The 17365-nt window shown below is 47.6% G+C and overlaps 1 protein-coding gene across 2 annotated transcripts; it reads right to left on the bottom strand.

The window, feature by feature from the left end:
* Positions 1–755: 755 nt before the first annotated feature.
* RGCC (regulator of cell cycle) lies at positions 756–14507 on the bottom strand. Of its 2 annotated transcripts, XM_029210494.1 has the most exons (5): positions 14289–14507; positions 13563–13748; positions 4269–4376; positions 2429–2491; positions 756–1141 (listed from the first exon to the last, which is right to left on the bottom strand). In XM_029210494.1, the coding sequence occupies exons 1-5, from the start codon at positions 14335–14337 to the stop codon at positions 1134–1136; spliced, it is 414 nt and encodes a 137-aa protein (XP_029066327.1). In that variant the 5' UTR covers positions 14338–14507; the 3' UTR covers positions 756–1133. The 2 variants fall into 2 exon arrangements, with proteins under 2 accessions (XP_029066327.1, XP_029066326.1); XM_029210493.1 differs by lacking the exon at positions 756–1141 and having other exon boundaries at positions 1150–2491; positions 14289–14505.
* Between the last annotated feature and the right edge of the window lie 2858 nt (positions 14508–17365).

The following is a 17365-nucleotide window of genomic DNA, read 5'->3' as shown; positions in this document are numbered from 1 at the left end:
ATATAAAGAAAATTATAAGTACTTATGCTTTGGATTTGTGTTCTACAGGAACATAAGGATTGGAGTTTTTCAATAACTTGATTCTGATTATCAAAGTAATGCCTGGTTATTTTAGATGTTTTAAGGATAGAAAAGCACAGCTAAGAAAAGTACACTCTCCTGTTTTTTATGCCTCTCCCCGTCCTCCACAGAAGGCAGGTGTGTGGGGTGTGTGTGTGTGGGTGGGTGGGTCACTGGCCTCTACAGGCGAAGCCCACTTTATGGGAGACCTTGCATCTGGACCCTCCGGCTCCACTGAAGCCACGTGGACATTAGCATCCAGGCCAGCACATCAAATCTTCCTCGGCACTCGGATTTTATGAGAGCACCATCATTTATAAGTCCTCCAGCTGCCCCAACTTGCCCTGGATTTTGAGTACACCTGGTATTTCCCCTAATTGAAGGAAAGAACCCATGGCACCTAAGAAAGGAGGAGAATGGAGATAGAAGAGAAACCCAATTTTCATTAAAACTGCAACCGTCAAATTAAAATTTCCCATCAATCATATGCCAGTGTTTCCCTTTAGAGCCCCGAATGAACTGCAAAGTAACACTTTCTCTCGTTTACCATCCTAGTGCCTAGTGCAATGCGGCAGCGCCCAGGGTCCATATTAGAAGTCAAGCAGCGTGTTATTTCCACTTGAATACTAGTTGGATGGACATATATTGAAAGAAATCAAGAGAAAAAAAAAAAGGAAAGCTTACAAAAGACAGACTTCCAGTTCAAACTTTATTTGCATACAAAAATATATTATAATGGGAAAAGCATAGTACTGTCTCCAACTATATATAATTAATTACAAATATTTTCATAAAAGCACTTTAAATTACAGAAAAGCTATGTTTTAAGAGGAAATACAACATTAGCATGAGTCATCTGTTCTAAAACGCTGCAAGCGGGTAAACAAAGTCAATTTCTAACTTGCCCAGAGATGAGCCCAAAGGCATTTTTAGGACAAGAATGAGAATGGCCTGGTGGTAGATGAGCAGCATCTCTGGCCCCTCCAGCAGCAAATTCTGTAGCTGATTTTATCAGGTCCTCAGAGCTCTCTGAAGCTTCTCCCTTATGATGAAAGGACCCAGAGCTTCTTGCTTCACATACCTGTCAACAGGAGACAGAGGAGGTGATCCACTCACAAAAGCCAACAATTCCTATGCTTAGCCAGAGCACACCTCTCAGACAGGCATCAAAGCACCAAACTTAATGGCAGGCTTCCCACGTAGTATATGTCTGATTAACTGGTATGACTGGTAGCCTGCTGCAATTTCCATGAAGTCCACAGGCAGGTCACGTGGGTCTAATACAAACTGTGCTGCAATTACAATCATCTCTGTCAAAACAGTCTTCTGATGGAGGATGGTACAGCACGTAAGAAAATGGGCAACAAAATCTTCCAGTAAACAGAAACAGCGCAAGAACCTTCCACCTAATACTTAGGTCTGTCTGAAACCATGTTTAAGAACAGAGTTCTTTTTAAATAACCAGCTTTGGATCTATTTTTTCAGATTCTACCCAGCTATTTCGCAGAGTATAGCGTAAAATATTTCTTAAGGAAAATCAACTCTTTCATTGTAAAATGAAAGGGGCTAGGATGCAATTCTCCAGGCCTGTTCTGTGACCGAACAAGGACCCCCAAGGGTAGAGTTGCTGAAACTGTCATCCGGGAAACTCTAGCTGATCCTTCTGGCTCTTGCGATCCTGTTCTTTGGAAATAGACTGGGTGGACTGATTCTCAAGGTCCCTTCTTCTAGGCGCCCCCGTAGCAGTTATGATCTAACATCCTCAGGTCTCAAAATTTTTGGTCACGGAAAATGGGGTGCCATTAGTGTAACTGCCAATGGGAAACAAGGTACTGCGTACTTAATCCAGCTCTTTTAGTAATTGGCGTGGGTCTGTGGTTACAGGATCTCCCCAAGCCAATTCTCTCTTTGGGGACCCAACCCTCTAGAAGTCAGACCTCACCAGATCCCTGACCTAACTTGTGAAATTTTCTCTGGCCCCTGAGATGGAACCCCCTGGCTTGTCAGTATAATGCTTGAATGGTCAATAGGCTGATTTTTTTTTCTGAAAAGCCTGGCAGGCCACCCTGCTCGTAAGGCTCCAATCTTGCTCTAACTACTACTTTACTCTCCATTTCTCAAACAAAATGCCATTGTTTGCTGGTGGTCAGTTCTCACTGTTTGGAAAGGCACACGGTCTACTTCAATGTAAGCTTACCCTCAGAATTTCTTTCTGAGCCACTAGGGTCCTGTTTCTGAGCCTAACGAAGCCTTATGATGTAACTTCCTGCCCCAGGCAAGCTGGTAAACATTACAGCACTTTATCAGAGGTGCTGGTTGGGTTTTCTGTTTAATTTTTTTTTTTTTTTACTACCAGGCATGTACTCACTTGCTAAGGTTCTGTCAAGATCAGCAATAAAGTCTTCTAGCTCTTTCGTGTCTCCTAGTTTGGCTGAAAAACAAGAGTTGGGGCTCAGTTTCCATATCCAAGACAGCTGATGACTCCGACTTTTCCAGAATTATGCGACCCCATCTCTTTGTCTTCAGAGACTTTATTAAAAAGTGTCCTGTACCAACCCTAAGTGGCTGCTCCAGTGTTTACTTATAGTCAACTCGGAAACTTATTCTGAAGGTTAGCCTAAATGTTTCTTTCTGGTTTTTGCAGTTCATCACCCACCCCCATACCCCACCCCTATCCCAGCAACCTGGAAGAAGTATCTCCCTTCACTACCTTAAAAGTTGGGAGATGCGGGGAGACAGGGACAGGGAAGGAAGATTAAAAGTTTGAACTTTTTGATTGTGTAGGATGTGAGTTAGTCAAAATATTCGGGGAGCACGGCACTGTGTGGAATGGACACCCAGATTTCCTAATTCCTGCTAAACTTCTCCCCTGACGCAATTTTGTTCATGCTATCACTCCAGGGCAATGCTTCAGCCCTCATGGTACCTCCAGGATGGAATGAACTAAGCACTACAGTTCCGTGTCAAAATGGTACAGAGAAGGCGACAGGAAGCTCCTAGGTCTAGAGAGCCTCACCCCATCCAGGTGCCAGCACAGAGTAACAAGTCCTCATTATGATTTTGTTCCCTCTATATCCTGAGACATGTACTTCTTTCTGTGTATCTTACTTTTTTCTCTAGAGTTCATCATTCATGCCCTCTCTGAATGCACTACTGGATATTTTTATTAATTAGCCCCCGCTGGCCACAAATAGCTCATTGTTCTTAGCTCTTAAAGTCAATTTGCCACTAGGGCTTTCTTCTCCTCTTTAATTCCTACCTCTTGAGGATCAGGTAACAAATCTGGGCCCATTTTAAGCCACTTTCTAGACTGTTCTGTCTCTCTCAATTCAATAGATCCATTACAGATGAAGGGCTGGACAACGGCAGAGTCCCCAGTGGCTGCTAACATTGTTATGTTGAGAAGAGAATTTTAAGATGTCCTTTTGAAAAAGGGGGAAATTCTGCCTTCATGCCAGAGGGAGAAAATGATGGAATCTTCATATTTCTTTTTAACTATGTTCCACTTTTATTGCATTCTGCAACTATTTTCAGCAAGTATAATGTTTCTTAAGGGAAAAAAACTGCTTTTGTTTTCAAAAGGGCACTTGCCCAATATAAAAGAACATTCAGCTCTCTGGCTGGAGACACTTTACTTGTTCCAAAATATAAGAAACTGCTCATGCGTCTTTAAAAACCTTCCCGGCCTATTAATATCACAGTAGAGGCAGGATGGAGCTGCCATTCTGAATTATGTTAGATCATTACTTGTTTCATAATGATGACCCCATTTAATTGCTGAATTGGTCATCTGAAAGCGTTAGTTAAAGAGTTAATGCAAGAAAAAGAACCCAACTTTCTGCAAAGCCTAACTGCTGAGTTTCACATTCTAGAACCAGCCAGTCTTGGGAGGGCACTGTCATTTGACACTGTCTTGATGACACCACAAGACAGAAAGCAAAGTCTAGAGTCTAAACGTCTTTTCTCCCTGTGAGTTTGGTTTCCTGCCCCCTCAGTTATCTGATTTCACTTTCACGCTGATCAAAATCCTGAGAAATAACAAAATCCATTCCATGCTGTACTATACTAAGATACTAGTCTTCTCTATTTGTTTTGCACATTTGGGAAAGATTGGTTAGGGGGAAGGGGGAAGAAAGAAGAGGCTGAGAAGCAGGAGGAGGGAGGAAGGAAGGAAGCAAAAATACTCACAATCCAACTAATGAACTTACCTTTCCGAGGAGGGACAGCGGGAGAGAGAAGAGCTGGAGTGCTGTCTGTTGGAGAATTCAGTTTTTCATCACTGAAGCTGAAGCTGTTCCTATAAAGTGAATCTGCACCTTTCAGGAAAGAAAACATAACTCATTAGAAACGATTTTCAGTCTTATGGTCTATTGCCAACCAACAGTTTATCTCCCAAAGGAGCAAAGTTATAAAGAAAATAGGCTGGTTTCCAGATTTTATATTTATGCCCCCAAATGAGTTGAGGCAGGAGAGTGTGCCTGTATATGTGTGTATGTGTCTTCAATCAGGCACACCAAAGGCCCTTGCTTCCCTAAAAAAAAGAAGCGGGTGACAGGATCATCATGACCAAACCAGCCTCCTTTGTGACAAACCGGAGCCCACTGCCCAGTGGGTGTCTAACTGACAGCTAAGCCAATGCTTGGCCGATGAGGGTGAGGGGCTTCCCTTCGGATTTGAGACATAAGGAACCATCTTTCCTGAAAAACGTCCCTTCTGCCCTCTGAACCCCCTAAAATACAAAGACAAGGTTGGATCCCATGACTTGATAATCCTCCCTGCCTGCTCATGCGAGAGTCTTTGTCATGGTTTTCCTGAGCTCCTACATTCTGGGGATAAGCTAGAGGGTCAAAGATAAAGATTTCTTCTCCCACAGGTTGTCTGTTACAGTTTGGGTGATTTGCTGCCTCCATTGTCATACCCTCAAAGACCAGAGCAAGAGCAAGGCAAGGTCCCAGAAGCAGGGCTGAGCTGAGTCAAGGAAACCAGCCCAGCTACTAAGTATTCAGATGCCCTTGAGCAAGATAATGTCTCTGGGCCTCAGTTTACCCATCCATAAAATGGGAAGCTGGACTAAATAATCCTTAAAGTCCCTTCCAGCTCTGAAGTTCTGAGATTCTATTTCTCTAGGTTCTGCCAAGGGGGAGGAAACCAACCCACGGCCAGCCAGCCGTGTGGCTGTGACACAGAAAGGAACTGCTGGCTGAGCTGCACTAACTCAAAGGCTCAAAGGAAGACCCAGCGGCGGAAGCAGGATGTGGCCTCTGAGGTCACAAAGGAACAGCCTTCCCAGTTAAAACAAAACACAAAGCTAGGCACGGCTGTAGCAGAGATGAGTTCTGGGAAGGCTGTTCGGGTGAGAGAGGGTGGCTGAACCATGAGGACCTGGTCAGGCTCCCTGTCCTCCTTGGGATTTGCTCAGTTTTATCCAATCACCTCCAGCTCAGGAAGATGCAAAACCACCTTTCTTTGGTCCCCTTAACTCAAAATGAAAAGGACTAAGTTACAAAAGACATGCCCAGGGCTTCCCTGGTGGCGCAGTGGTTGAGAGTCCACCTGCCAATGCAGGGGACACGGGTTCGTGCCCCGGTCTGGGAGGATCCCACATGCCGCGGAGCGGCTGGGCCCGTGAGCCATGGCCCCTGAGCCTGCGTATCCGGAGCCTGTGCTCCGCAACGGGAGAGGCCGCAACAGTGAGAGGCCCGCATACCGCAAAAAAAAAAACAACGACATGCCCAGAATAAAAAAGGGTTTTCAGAAGCAGAGGTTTCTGGTCCTAGGAGAATTCCTCTTCATCCCTAAAGACTGCTCCAAGTTCCTGGAGCAGTTCCTGAGGCCTCCTTACTGGTCCTCCCACCCTCCCCTGACCAGGTGGCCCCAGAGCCATCTTGTCTTCCTGGCCGACACACCCATCGCATTCAGTTTTCCAAACATGCCCAGCCCTCACAGTCGATTCTTCCTTCTTAGGTCCAGCCCGGGTCACCTAAAAGGACAGCAACCCTTTTTCAAGGCTTTGATGATGAACACCTACTGAGATCTGAAACACCAAACCTTACCCTTACATTTCCCCAGAAATTACTTCCCAGAATAGTGGTCCTTTGAGAAGAACTGTGTGATCAACGAACTCTAAGAAACACCAAGCACCCCTGGAGAGTCCTCTGATGTAACCCCACTTTAATGTGCAGGAGGCATCTTGTGATAAAGAAACATACTCAGGGACTTCCCTGGCGGTCCAGTGGTTAAGACTCCGCCTTCCAATGCAGGGGACGCAGGTTCGATCCCTGGTCGGGGAACTAAGATCCCACATGCTATGGGACAACTAAACCTGTGCGCTCTAGAGCCCGCGAGCCACAACGAAGAGACCAGGCGCCGCAACAAAAGATCCAGCATGCCGCAACTAAGACCCAACTCAGCCAAACAAATGAATAAATAAATATTAAAAAAGAAAGAAAAGAAAAGAAACCAGCTCAGCCCTATTTCCCCTGGTTTACTTGCCCTTGGGACACTTTTTCAGTGGCACCTCTATTAATATTTCTCAAGACGCTTGTACTCAGTGGAACTGAACGTGGGAAGCCCTTCTGCTCGCTTGTCAGCTGGGCCGCCCTCTGCAGCAGTCTGGATTTTCTCAAGGGGAGGCCTTTTCCCTATGCACAGGAAAGTGGTCACGCCCATCGCAGACCTACCGCGTCTCGTTACTGCTTGTCGCCACGTCAGAGGCAGGAGAATCGCCCCAAATAGAACCCGAGAGATTTGTGGGAAAAAGATGAGGTAAGACTGAGGGGGCAGGAAAACCACAGAGGGCCCTGGGGAAGCAGGCCTCGTGCCCGGACTCGTGAGCCAGGAGAAAGGAGTATGAGGCCTCTGGAACATTATCCTTGGCTCCAAAGGACACCTGAGAGCATCACCCCCAAGCCTGGCCCAGAGTGCAGAAGCCAGGACTCGCTGGCAGCACCCCTGGTCTCAGTCTCACCACCACACCCTGCACCGCAGGCCCTTCTCCTGACTTGGGACTTCACCTCTGTTCTGCCCCGACTCTCCATCAATTTTACGTCCATGTATACTCATCCCTTGGGAGGGGGCAAACACACACACACACACACACACACACACACACACACACACACAACTTGTTTGCTGCACACACAGGTTGACCAAATGCTGTTGAGTCTGGGGGGAAGGAATGACCTAGACATGGAAAACTCAGGTAACTCACTTGGTTTTGAGACTCTGTAGCGTCATAATATACTAAGACATCACCACGGCTTACGTCTTACCCTTTAGAGCCTGGTGTTCATATGCCTTTTTGATCTAAGTATTTTCCTCAAACTCAGAAAATATATAGACAAACTGACTGTTATTTGACTGACAAATTCAGCTGCCAACTATTAAGTACCCTGTTCAAATAAGCAGAAGTTGCCTCTTACTGATAATGAACTTGTGCTACTCCCACAATGAAGGAGGGGAAAAGAAAATTCTAGTTAAAATACACACACACACACACACAGAGGCATGCCAACATAGCACATGCTCACTTCCCCTCTCCCCTCACACCACCGCCCGAGACTCAAACACCCACACCCACACACCCACACACACACACACAATCTCACGCACCAGCTCACTGCTACACCTTGACGCCTCTCTATTTCCATGAATTCCAGTGCACAATCCGGGCCCAACCTGACTCCAGGCTCCAGAGTGTTCAACCATCAAAAGGAAAAGAACCCCCAGCACCCCTGAGCCAAACTTCCCCACAGTTGAGTTCCACCCTGTGTTCATAACTGCTCTACACGTCATTCCCAAAAACAATGACCAGGACAACCGCAGGAGCTCCAGAAGCTGCCACCCTAGAGATGTGTGGCACCGAGGCCGTGTGAAAGCCGTGTGACCCTGTGCAAGTCACTTCATCTCTGAGCCTTAGTTTCTTCTCTTGCGAAAGGGGAATCAGTAAGCCAGGCGCTCCATGTGATACCTATGGTTTTCATTGCTTTTATTCTGTTTTCCCAACAAAATGGAGGAAGACACACTCAGGAGAAGAAAGGTCACCACAGAGAGTAAGAAGACTCAAGATTCTGGGGCCAGGCTTCTTCCACTTCTTCAGATAAATTCCTAAGAGAAAATTTATCTTCAGAGGTGCCCTAGAACAAACCTCCCAAGAACAAACCCACAGACACGGAAGTACCCCAAGCTCTAGACCTCTCTTTACCCTTTATCCAATAAAATTTCATTCCACTTACAGTGAACAAGATTTCATGCTAGGTGTATATTAAAAGGGAAGCAAAGCCTGACTTCCTGTTCTTTTCTTTTCATTCCCCTAGAACTCTATTTCTTGAGTTCTAGAAATAACAGCTCATTAGTCTGATAAAGGACAGGAATGTGTCACAGGCTGATAGCATACTAATGTATTGCTGCCCCCCCCAATATTAGGTGCTGCCATTAACAGGGGTTCAAGGGACACATAACACTGATGATTTGGGAAACCGCGGCAGGTGGCAAGACTAGATATTTTAGGGCCTTACAACATCTTCTGCTATCAGCTCTAAAGCCCCATCAGAAATGTCCTCGGCCAGTCAACTTGGTGCGCTGAAGCCAGGAACCTCGAATTCAGGGATCAAGTTTTCTAAGACATCATCAAAAGCAATGTGAGCATATTAAATATGCAAACATCTAACTGCAGGAGCGCCAACAGAGCTTGGGAAACTCAGCTACAAAAACAGAGGCTTGTTTAAAAGGTAGACGTGCTTTTTTCGTTTGGGGGTGGAGAGAAAGGTAATTTGGGGTTGGCACCAGCGTGTGCTACTCCAGAGGAAAGGGAAACCACAGACAGTAACCCTGGCCCAGAGCTCCTGTAAATATAGAACAATCCCACACATTTCAGGCAAGCAAACCACAGTAATTAACTGAGAAAAAGAAAGCCTTGGACCTGTTTCCCTTTTGCCACAGGGAATGGTATGCGGGTGTTGGGGGAGGTGGGTTGAATCTCCTCCTCAAAATCTAAATTCCAACAGCCTCCCTGAAAGTGGGATAAAATAAGAAAACGTTTCTCAGTTTCAGCACTATCGCCCCCGCTTCCCTTCTGAGACTGCTCAGTCCCTCTAGATACCCCTCCAGGTGTCAGCCAGTGACAACTGTCACCTGCCTGGAATTCCTAACACACACGGGGACACCCTGAGGGCTCCTAACTCCTCAGTCTCTCCCGCCTTGAACAAGTTCAAGTTCTGGTCTCAGTGGCTCTTAGGCCAGATCAGCCAATAGGCTACCTGTCATGCATGCCCCCCGCCAGGGGCCATACAGTCCCCTCTCCCAGGGCCAAGCTAGAATAGTCGAGGCAAAGAAATACAGACGTTCTAGGTCCTGCACATGCTAAAGAAGCCAATTCCTCATTCCCTACAATGGCCCTGCAAAATCATAATAGCCCCAGCATACGGAGTAGACTTCAGACGTTTTCTGTTAAGTAGCAAAACACTTCCCCCCTCAAAGGAAAAAGGAAACTCCAATCCGTCAAAGATATAAGTTTGCATCACCTTTTAAAGTTCCAGTTAATATTAGAAACTTCTTATAAAATCAATCGGTGGAATCATAAATTAACACATTGGTTAAAATTTAGTATCTGATGAGTTAAAATGTCATTAAACACATTTCAGAAGTCATGCTGTGCGCTTACGGTTTTGAAAATACTGAAAAAACAACAGATTTTTGAAAATAAGTTCAAACCAAAGATGTGCACAATGCCTGAAGCACGTCTGAGGATCGCGTTTGAACCTCACTGCCCTCCTAACTGTGCAGCCCTTTTACACCGAAGTTGAAACTGCTCTCACGAAAGTGCCTGGTGTTACCTGTTGGAACCGAAATCTAGAAGAAAGAAACAAAAGGAACTATTTTCATCAACCCCCATTTGAATGCCACCCCTAATGTGAAGTTGTCTTGCCACCGTTATTTTGGTCCTCTTCACGTCTTAGAAGGATTCCCAGTACGTGGAAACAGGAAAGAGTATTTCCTTATTAAATATCCATTCTTCTCTCCTATCTAAGTAACTTGCTTCTCTGGGTGAAAGAAGGAATGTCTACTTTTTCTCCTTTGGATGCAAGCAAGCGAAATATTTTTTAATTGAAGTGTAGTTGATTACAATATTGTATTAGTTTCAGGTATACAGCAAAGTGATTCCGATATATATATATATATATATATATATATATATATACACACATACATACATATATTCTTTTTTAATTCTTTTCCATTATAGATTATTACAAGATACTGAATATAGCTCCCTGTGCTATATAATAAATCCTTGTTGTTTATCTATTTATATAGTAGTATGTATCTGTTAATCCCATACTCCTAATTTTTCCCTCTCCCCACTTCCCCTTTGGTAACCATAAGTTTGTTTTCTATGTCTGTGAGTCTGTTTCTGTTTCGTAAATAAGCTCGTTTGTACTAGTTTTTAGATTCCACATATAAGTGAGATCATATAATATTTGTCTTTCTCATCTTTTTTTTTTTTGTTTTGAGAGAAAAGGAAGGGTTCTTCAAAAACCAGGAATGCAGTAGGTACATCTTCAGAGTGATGGAGCTGTAAAAGGTAGAGTGAAAACCAAGGTCCCAAGGGTTTAGAGCTTCATACATAACATTTTCACACAAGACACTGGCTCAAATGTCTCTGACCTATGTGACATAGCGTGGCATGTGCATTTTATTATTTTCTTAAAGGCATCAAACAGAACAAATATTTTCTTCCTCAGCATGAGCTTATGGATGTTTCTAACATCATCATTAAATAGCATCCTTTCCATTTCACAGCTAGAGAAAATGAGGCCCACTCCTCATGCAGGGCCCTAACAGAGCTCAGCCTGGGCTCCACAGACCCGGCCAGGTGACCACTGCCTTGAAGAGACACCTTCAAACACGACCACCATTGATAAGCAGGCACATGATCCCTGTCCAGTGAGACATCAAGTCTACCCCGGAGGACCTGGTTCACATACCAGCCAACCGTCCATGGTGACAGAGCAAGGCCTTAGAGAGAGAGACAGCCCAACTGGTTCCACTATTTTATCAGAAAAAAGGAGACAACAGTGCCTATGTTCCAGGACTGTAGCAGAGATCATATGAGATAACACATTTAAAGCAAAGCAAAGAGATCATTAATGGTTAGAGGTAATAAACAATAATAGTAATCATAGAAAGAGCCTGGCAAAAGAGAGCTGCTCTTCCACGCACCACAACTACTGAAACCCACACGCTGTAGGGCCCGCATGCCGCAACTACTAAGCCTGTGCGCCTAGAGCTCGTGCTACGCAATAAGAGAAGCCACCGCAATGAGAAGCCCACGCACAGCAAGGAAGAGTAGACCCCGCTCGCCGCAACTAGAGAAAGCCTGCGTGCAGCAACGAAGACCCAATGCAGCCAAAAAATAAATTTAAAAACAAAGAGAGAGAGCTGCTCTTATTATGATCATCCTGGTGTGTCTCCCCTTTGGTGGGCTAAATTTCAGTAGGATCCACGTCTCTCAAATATTCTCTTCCACAGAAAAGCATTAAACAGACAAATGAGTATAACAAATGTCTGTGATCCATTCTTAGCGGCAATTAAGACACATATTATGCGTCCTTAAGAAATCACTATTTAGATACACACTGCTTCTGCCAGGACTATTTCTAATCTGCCTCGTGGAGGCCAAACTACACATTTATAGAAAAGACTAATGTCATCTGAGCCTTCTTTACACCCTCCCATTTACCTCTCTAACCACCAAACTAAGGGTTAGTTTAACAGTTAACAACAAAAGCAGAAAACAAAGTACATGCACATACCCTAAGAAAAACTACAGACTATTCCAAATATCTCCCCCCAAACTGTTAAGAATGTGTTTCGAGTGCCTTTTCTTTGAGGCCTCTGAAAACAGATCCCAGATCTGAAACCCTACCCAGAGGGAGTTGCAATCACCCATGAATGGGTGAGCTCAGACCGTATTCTAGCCAAATGCAGCTGTGGTTTAGAAAGGAGCTGTTCTTTGCAAGACAGCGGCACCGGACAGACTGTGCCAGCTTTCTTTCCCACGGGGGAGAGAATTTGTACTTGATGAATAACTTGCTCCATGCCCTAGTAGAAGGAGACATATTTAAGTCTGGCTACAGACATGGAGACAAATTTCAAAATTTTTTAGACTTCTCTTTGAAATTGAAAATAAGCGGTCTGGTCATTAGCAACAAAGTCCAAACATACTGAACGGAAAATTAACAGCATACGATTCCATTCCCTTTCACCTCAAAAGCTGCAATTATTTCTAACGCTTGGGCAGGGCTGCCAAGAAAAGTCAAGCTGGAACTCAAGTTTCTGACTCAAAGCCTGAACTGGATGGCGAGTGTCCTTTATTCCTTTTCAGAAGGACAGTTCATGTGTAAGCCTAGGACTGTATCTTTGCCCTGTAACAAGAGGGAGCTTCAGATTTCAAAAGAAGGGAATCACAAGGAAAGGTCATTGTTTTTGTTTCCAGAGTCAAGGACAACAAAGGGAGTGACATTCACGCTTGTATCCCATCTAGGGAATGAAGCCTCAAGAATTACCCAGAAATGTTTAAAATTCACTTTGAAAAATAGGAAGTAATCCAGGTTGGGTAAAACACCAGTCACATAATACTGAAAAGTCATCCGATTTGCCATTTGACGCCTGAAAAGTTATCCAAAATCCTACCGGGACATTCGAGTTCCTGGAAAAAATGGTCTCTCTTTGTAACAAGGTTGTTTAGGACAGAGAGACGCGGGGGGTAGTCTCCACTATGAGCAAAGTCACCAGAAAGCAGCTCTGGGCCCATCTGCTCTCTGCCCACCCCCAACTGGGTGGGGAGTCAGAGCCAGCCGTCCACGTGATGGACCTGCTTGAAGGATGAGGGACACTTTCTAAATACTTGAACTCAGCAGTGCCAGGGATTCTTTCAAAACTTCGGGCAGTGTAGCAACAAGTCTGGGAGCTGAGGGCCAGAAGAAAGTGCAAGTGTTTAAAAAATCTAAGAACGGGAGCTTATGAAATCTTTCCTGGTTTCACAAATATGTCCATATTGTGCCCTCCCATGCGCCCCGACCCCATGCCTGTGGCACTTGCTCCACAGCCTCTGAAGATACTGCTAAGAGGGGAAAGAAGGGGAAAGGAGAGGAGGTCGGAAAGAAGGGGAAAGGAGAGGAGGTCGGGGAGCCGCGGGAAGGCCTGGCTGGGGTCCCAGGAGTCCTACCGCTTCGACCCTCCTGCGTCCCAACACCTGCCGTTGGCAGGTAGACCAGCCTGCCCTCCAAGAGCCTTCCCGAGACCATCCTCAGAGGTCTTGCCCCCGCCGGGCCTGCAGCCCCGGAGACGCCTAGAGTCCTAGAGACCGCGCTGAGCTTTGGGGCTGTAGCCCCGCCCGGCCCCGATAAGCAAGCTGAGCCCCAGCCCAGAGCGCTCCTCCGCGGGCCGGGTACGGGGAGTCCCCAGGGCTCCGGCACCTTCCCCGGCGGGGCCACACTTACTCTCCGAGTCGCTGAAGCCGCTGCTGTCGCTGACGCTAGCGCTGCTCCGCCGCTTCATGCGCTCCAGGTGCTCTTCGTAGTGGAAGTGGCGCTCGTGGAAGGGCGACGCGAAGTCGGCCAGCACCGCATCAAACTCGCACAGCGCGTCGCTCAGGTCCCCCGCGTCGGCCGAGTCCAAGGCCGGGGCTGGGGAGGGACGGCGGGCTCAGGTGAGGGTGGGGTGGGGCGGCCGTCCCACCCCGTGCCCGGCAGGGGCCGCACGGTTCCCAAGGATCGCTAACTAACGCTGGCCGCGCGCTGGCCCGGGGACAGCACGGCTGTCGCTGCCCGCTGCTCGCGGTTATCTTTTAATACTCTCCACCACCCCCTGAAGTGCGCCTTGGTGTCGCGCCCGTTTTCGAGATAAATAAAGTGAGCCTCGACCCAGGGAAGTTGCAGACCAAAGGTCACGCATCTAAGTGACACAGCCGAACTCTTTCCCACGCGCTGTCGGGGACTCTTCCCCGCGTTCGCTCCCCGGGGGCGCGTGTGAACCGGGTGGCGGTGGGAGGACTGAGTCAGGATGCGCCCGTGACGGGCTCGGACCCGCAGCCCCGCGTGGGGAGGAGGCTGAACCCGCCCCGGGGCAGAGTCCCGACGGTGAGGCTGGGGGAGGGATGTAACGAGACGACGCGGGATTCCGCTTCTTTCGCGCAAGGCCCCGGCTTTAAGGAGACCCCCACTCACTTGCGGCCGCGGCGGCCGCGGGGCTGCCCTGCGCGGCTGGCGGCTTCATGGGCGGGCTAGGCCCGGCGCGCGTCGGGGGGTCCTGCGAGGTCTGGGCGCGGGATCGTGCAGGCGCTCTCGCTGAGGCCGTCCGTCCCCTCTCCTCGTCCCGCTCTGCCTGTCCCCTAGTCCGGCTGCGCTCCCGCCGCGCAGCTGCCTGCGCCGTCCGCCCGCCAGATCTTTCCCGGGCCGCAGCCACCAGCAGTCCCAAGGTCTTATAGCCGCGAGCGGGGGCGGGCCGGGGCGGGGCCACGGGAGCCTGGCCGCCTGGTCTGTCCCTGCCGCCGCGCCAGGGACGCCCCTGTCCCCCAGGCACCGCCCTCGCCACGCGCCCGCTGGGGAACCGCAGTGACGCGGAGTCCCCGGAGCCCGGGTTACAGCCCCAAATATTTACCCGCCGCCTTCCCCGCGCGCCCTGACAACGCGCCCCACGAAAGTAGCTTTGGCGACACCAAGGCCCCAAAGGGTTTAGGGCTGGTGCTCGGCTGATTCCCGCCCTGTGCCCTGAAGCTCCACGAGCCTCAGTTTCCTCATCTGTGAAATGGAAATGCTGAGCCTCCTGGGTTTGTTGCGAAGAATAAAGTAGGCGAAAGCCGTGGAAGACCCAGACCCATATGGGAGCCGCAGAGGGAGTCCCCCGCGCGTCTCCTCCCCATTGCCCCCAAGGGACTTGAGGGTTGCGGGCGGACAGAGTAGAGAGGGTAGGGGGCCAGAGGGACAGAAGTCGGTGGAGTCCAGGAGTTGACGAACCTTCATTGTTCCCATCCCCGAGCCCCAGAGCCTGACTACGTTCACGGCTGTGTGTTCACGGCAGCCCCGACTTTGTTCAGGAGAAGTTTAAGAGAACAAATTACTGCGTAGATGGAGAGCCGCCTGGCAGGGCACGAGTCCTGACCGTGAGAGCCCTGGACGTTGCGCGGCCCGATGCGGTGGCCACTTGCCACGGGTGGCTTCTTAAATGCAAAGCAACTAAAATAGAATAAAATGACAGTTTCCGTCCCTCAGTTGCACTAGACACATACCGAGTGCTCAACAACCATCCTCGCTCCGAGTGCTATTGGACGGCGCTCCCAGTGTCTCTGACCCACAAACCGGTCTCAGAGGGAAAGGAGGCATCTTACTGCGGTTATCAAGGGCCTCCTAGGGCAAGTCTTGGCATGCACCATTTCCAGGCCCACAGCAACCCTGAGAGGTAGAACTACTGCTTCTGTTCTACACAGGAGGAAACTGAGGCACAGAGAGGTTAGGTGATAAGCTAGTCACATAGTGATGGAAAGGCAGGTCTGACGGAAGCAACCTCAGTGCTCGTCGACAGATGAATGGATAAAGAAGATGTGGCACACATATACAATGGAATATGACTCAGCCATCAAAGGGAATGAAATTGAGTTATTTGTAGTGAGGTGGATGCACCTAGAGTCTGTCATACAGAGTGAAGTAAGTCAGAAAGAGAAAAACAAATACCATGTGCTAACACACATATATGGAATCTAAAAATAAAATGGTTCTGATGAACCTAGGGGCAGGACAGGAATGAAGACGCAGACGTACAGAATGGACTTGAGGACACGGGGAGGGGGAAGGGTAAGCTGCGACGAAGTGAGAGAGTGGCATGGACATATATACACTACCAAATGTAAAATAGATAGCTAGTAGGAAGCAGCCACATAGCACGGGGAGATCAGCTCAGTGCTTTGTGACCACCTAGAGGGGTGGGATAGGGAGGGTGAGAGGGAGACGCAAGAGGGAGGAGATATAGGATATATGTATATGTATAGCTGATTCACGTTGTTATACAGCAGAAACTAACACAATATTGTAAAGCAATTATACTCTAACAAAAATGTTAAAAAAAAAAAAAAAGGCAAGTCTGTATGGTTTCAGAGCCACTTTGGGCTTCACCACACCCTCCCTTTCTCCATAGTGTAAGGTGGAGAGCTGAGCAAACAGTAGGAAGAGGCTCCAAATAAGAGTGCAGATAACCCAGGTCCTTGAAGCAACAGTCAAGGCATGTGCATCTTTTTTCTTCCTTTTCCCACCTCCCTTATTAAATATTTTTTTCTCTCCTCGTGCTCTTTGACTTGCTGTGGTACCCACTGGGGATGCCCTGGGATAATGGAGCAGCAACCGGTCTGGGAGCTGAGGCCAGGGGGCTACCTCTTTGGTAGCTCGCCCTCTTTGGTCAGGCTGGGATGTAGGGTGGCGGACACCACAGCCCAGCTCTTGCATGATGGCTCAGGGGCCCTCTCAGCTAAAGAATCAGTTAAGCTGATCCTCAAAAGAGCCTACAGAACAGCCCCACTTTTTAACAGCCATGCCAATTTACTAAGAGAGTGACAGTGAAGATCACCTATTTCTACCAGGAGAAGTTGGTTGGTTGATGTCTTCTGCACCCCATTGTAAGGGAACTCCCTTGCCCAAGCTCTGGGGAGATGAATGGGCAGGGGCCTCAACTCAAAGTGTCACCACCTCTAGGACGGTGTCACTTCCATTATGGAGAACTACTGCTCTCTCTCTTTCCTAATTATAAATATAATATGAACATACAGGAAAATATAGAGAGTTCAGTAATAGCACTCTGTGTACCCACCAATGAGAACTAACACATGTTAATATTTTGTCATTTTTGCTTCAGATTTTTTTTGAGATGTAACCTATATATGATATAGTATGCAAATCTTGAGTGCACAGTTTGGTAAATTCCTACCTATATATACACCTGTGTAATTACTCTCCAGATCAAGATGTAGTATTTTGTCATCACCCCAGAAGGGTTCTCTATGCCATTTTGCAGTCAATAGCACCCCATAAGTAACCCCTATGGTAACCCCTGTTCTGAATTCTGTCACCAGGAATTACTTTTGCCGACTAAAACTCCTTAAAATCATACTGTATGTATTCTTTTCTATCTGGCTGCCTTTGTTTAACATAATGCCCAGGAGGTTCATCCATGTTGTTGCGGTATGAATCCGTCCTCCTGTTGGTGGAGATTTGAGTTGTGTTGCTGCCGTTGCTACTGTAATGTAGTGCAGCAAGGA

Source organism: Monodon monoceros, unplaced genomic scaffold (genome assembly GCF_005190385.1).
Source record: "Monodon monoceros isolate NGI ecotype Baffin Bay Population unplaced genomic scaffold, NGI_Narwhal_1 Super_Scaffold_8, whole genome shotgun sequence".
NCBI classification, from domain to species: Eukaryota; Metazoa; Chordata; class Mammalia; order Artiodactyla; family Monodontidae; genus Monodon; species Monodon monoceros.
This window is presented reverse-complemented; position numbering and strand designations above follow the sequence as displayed.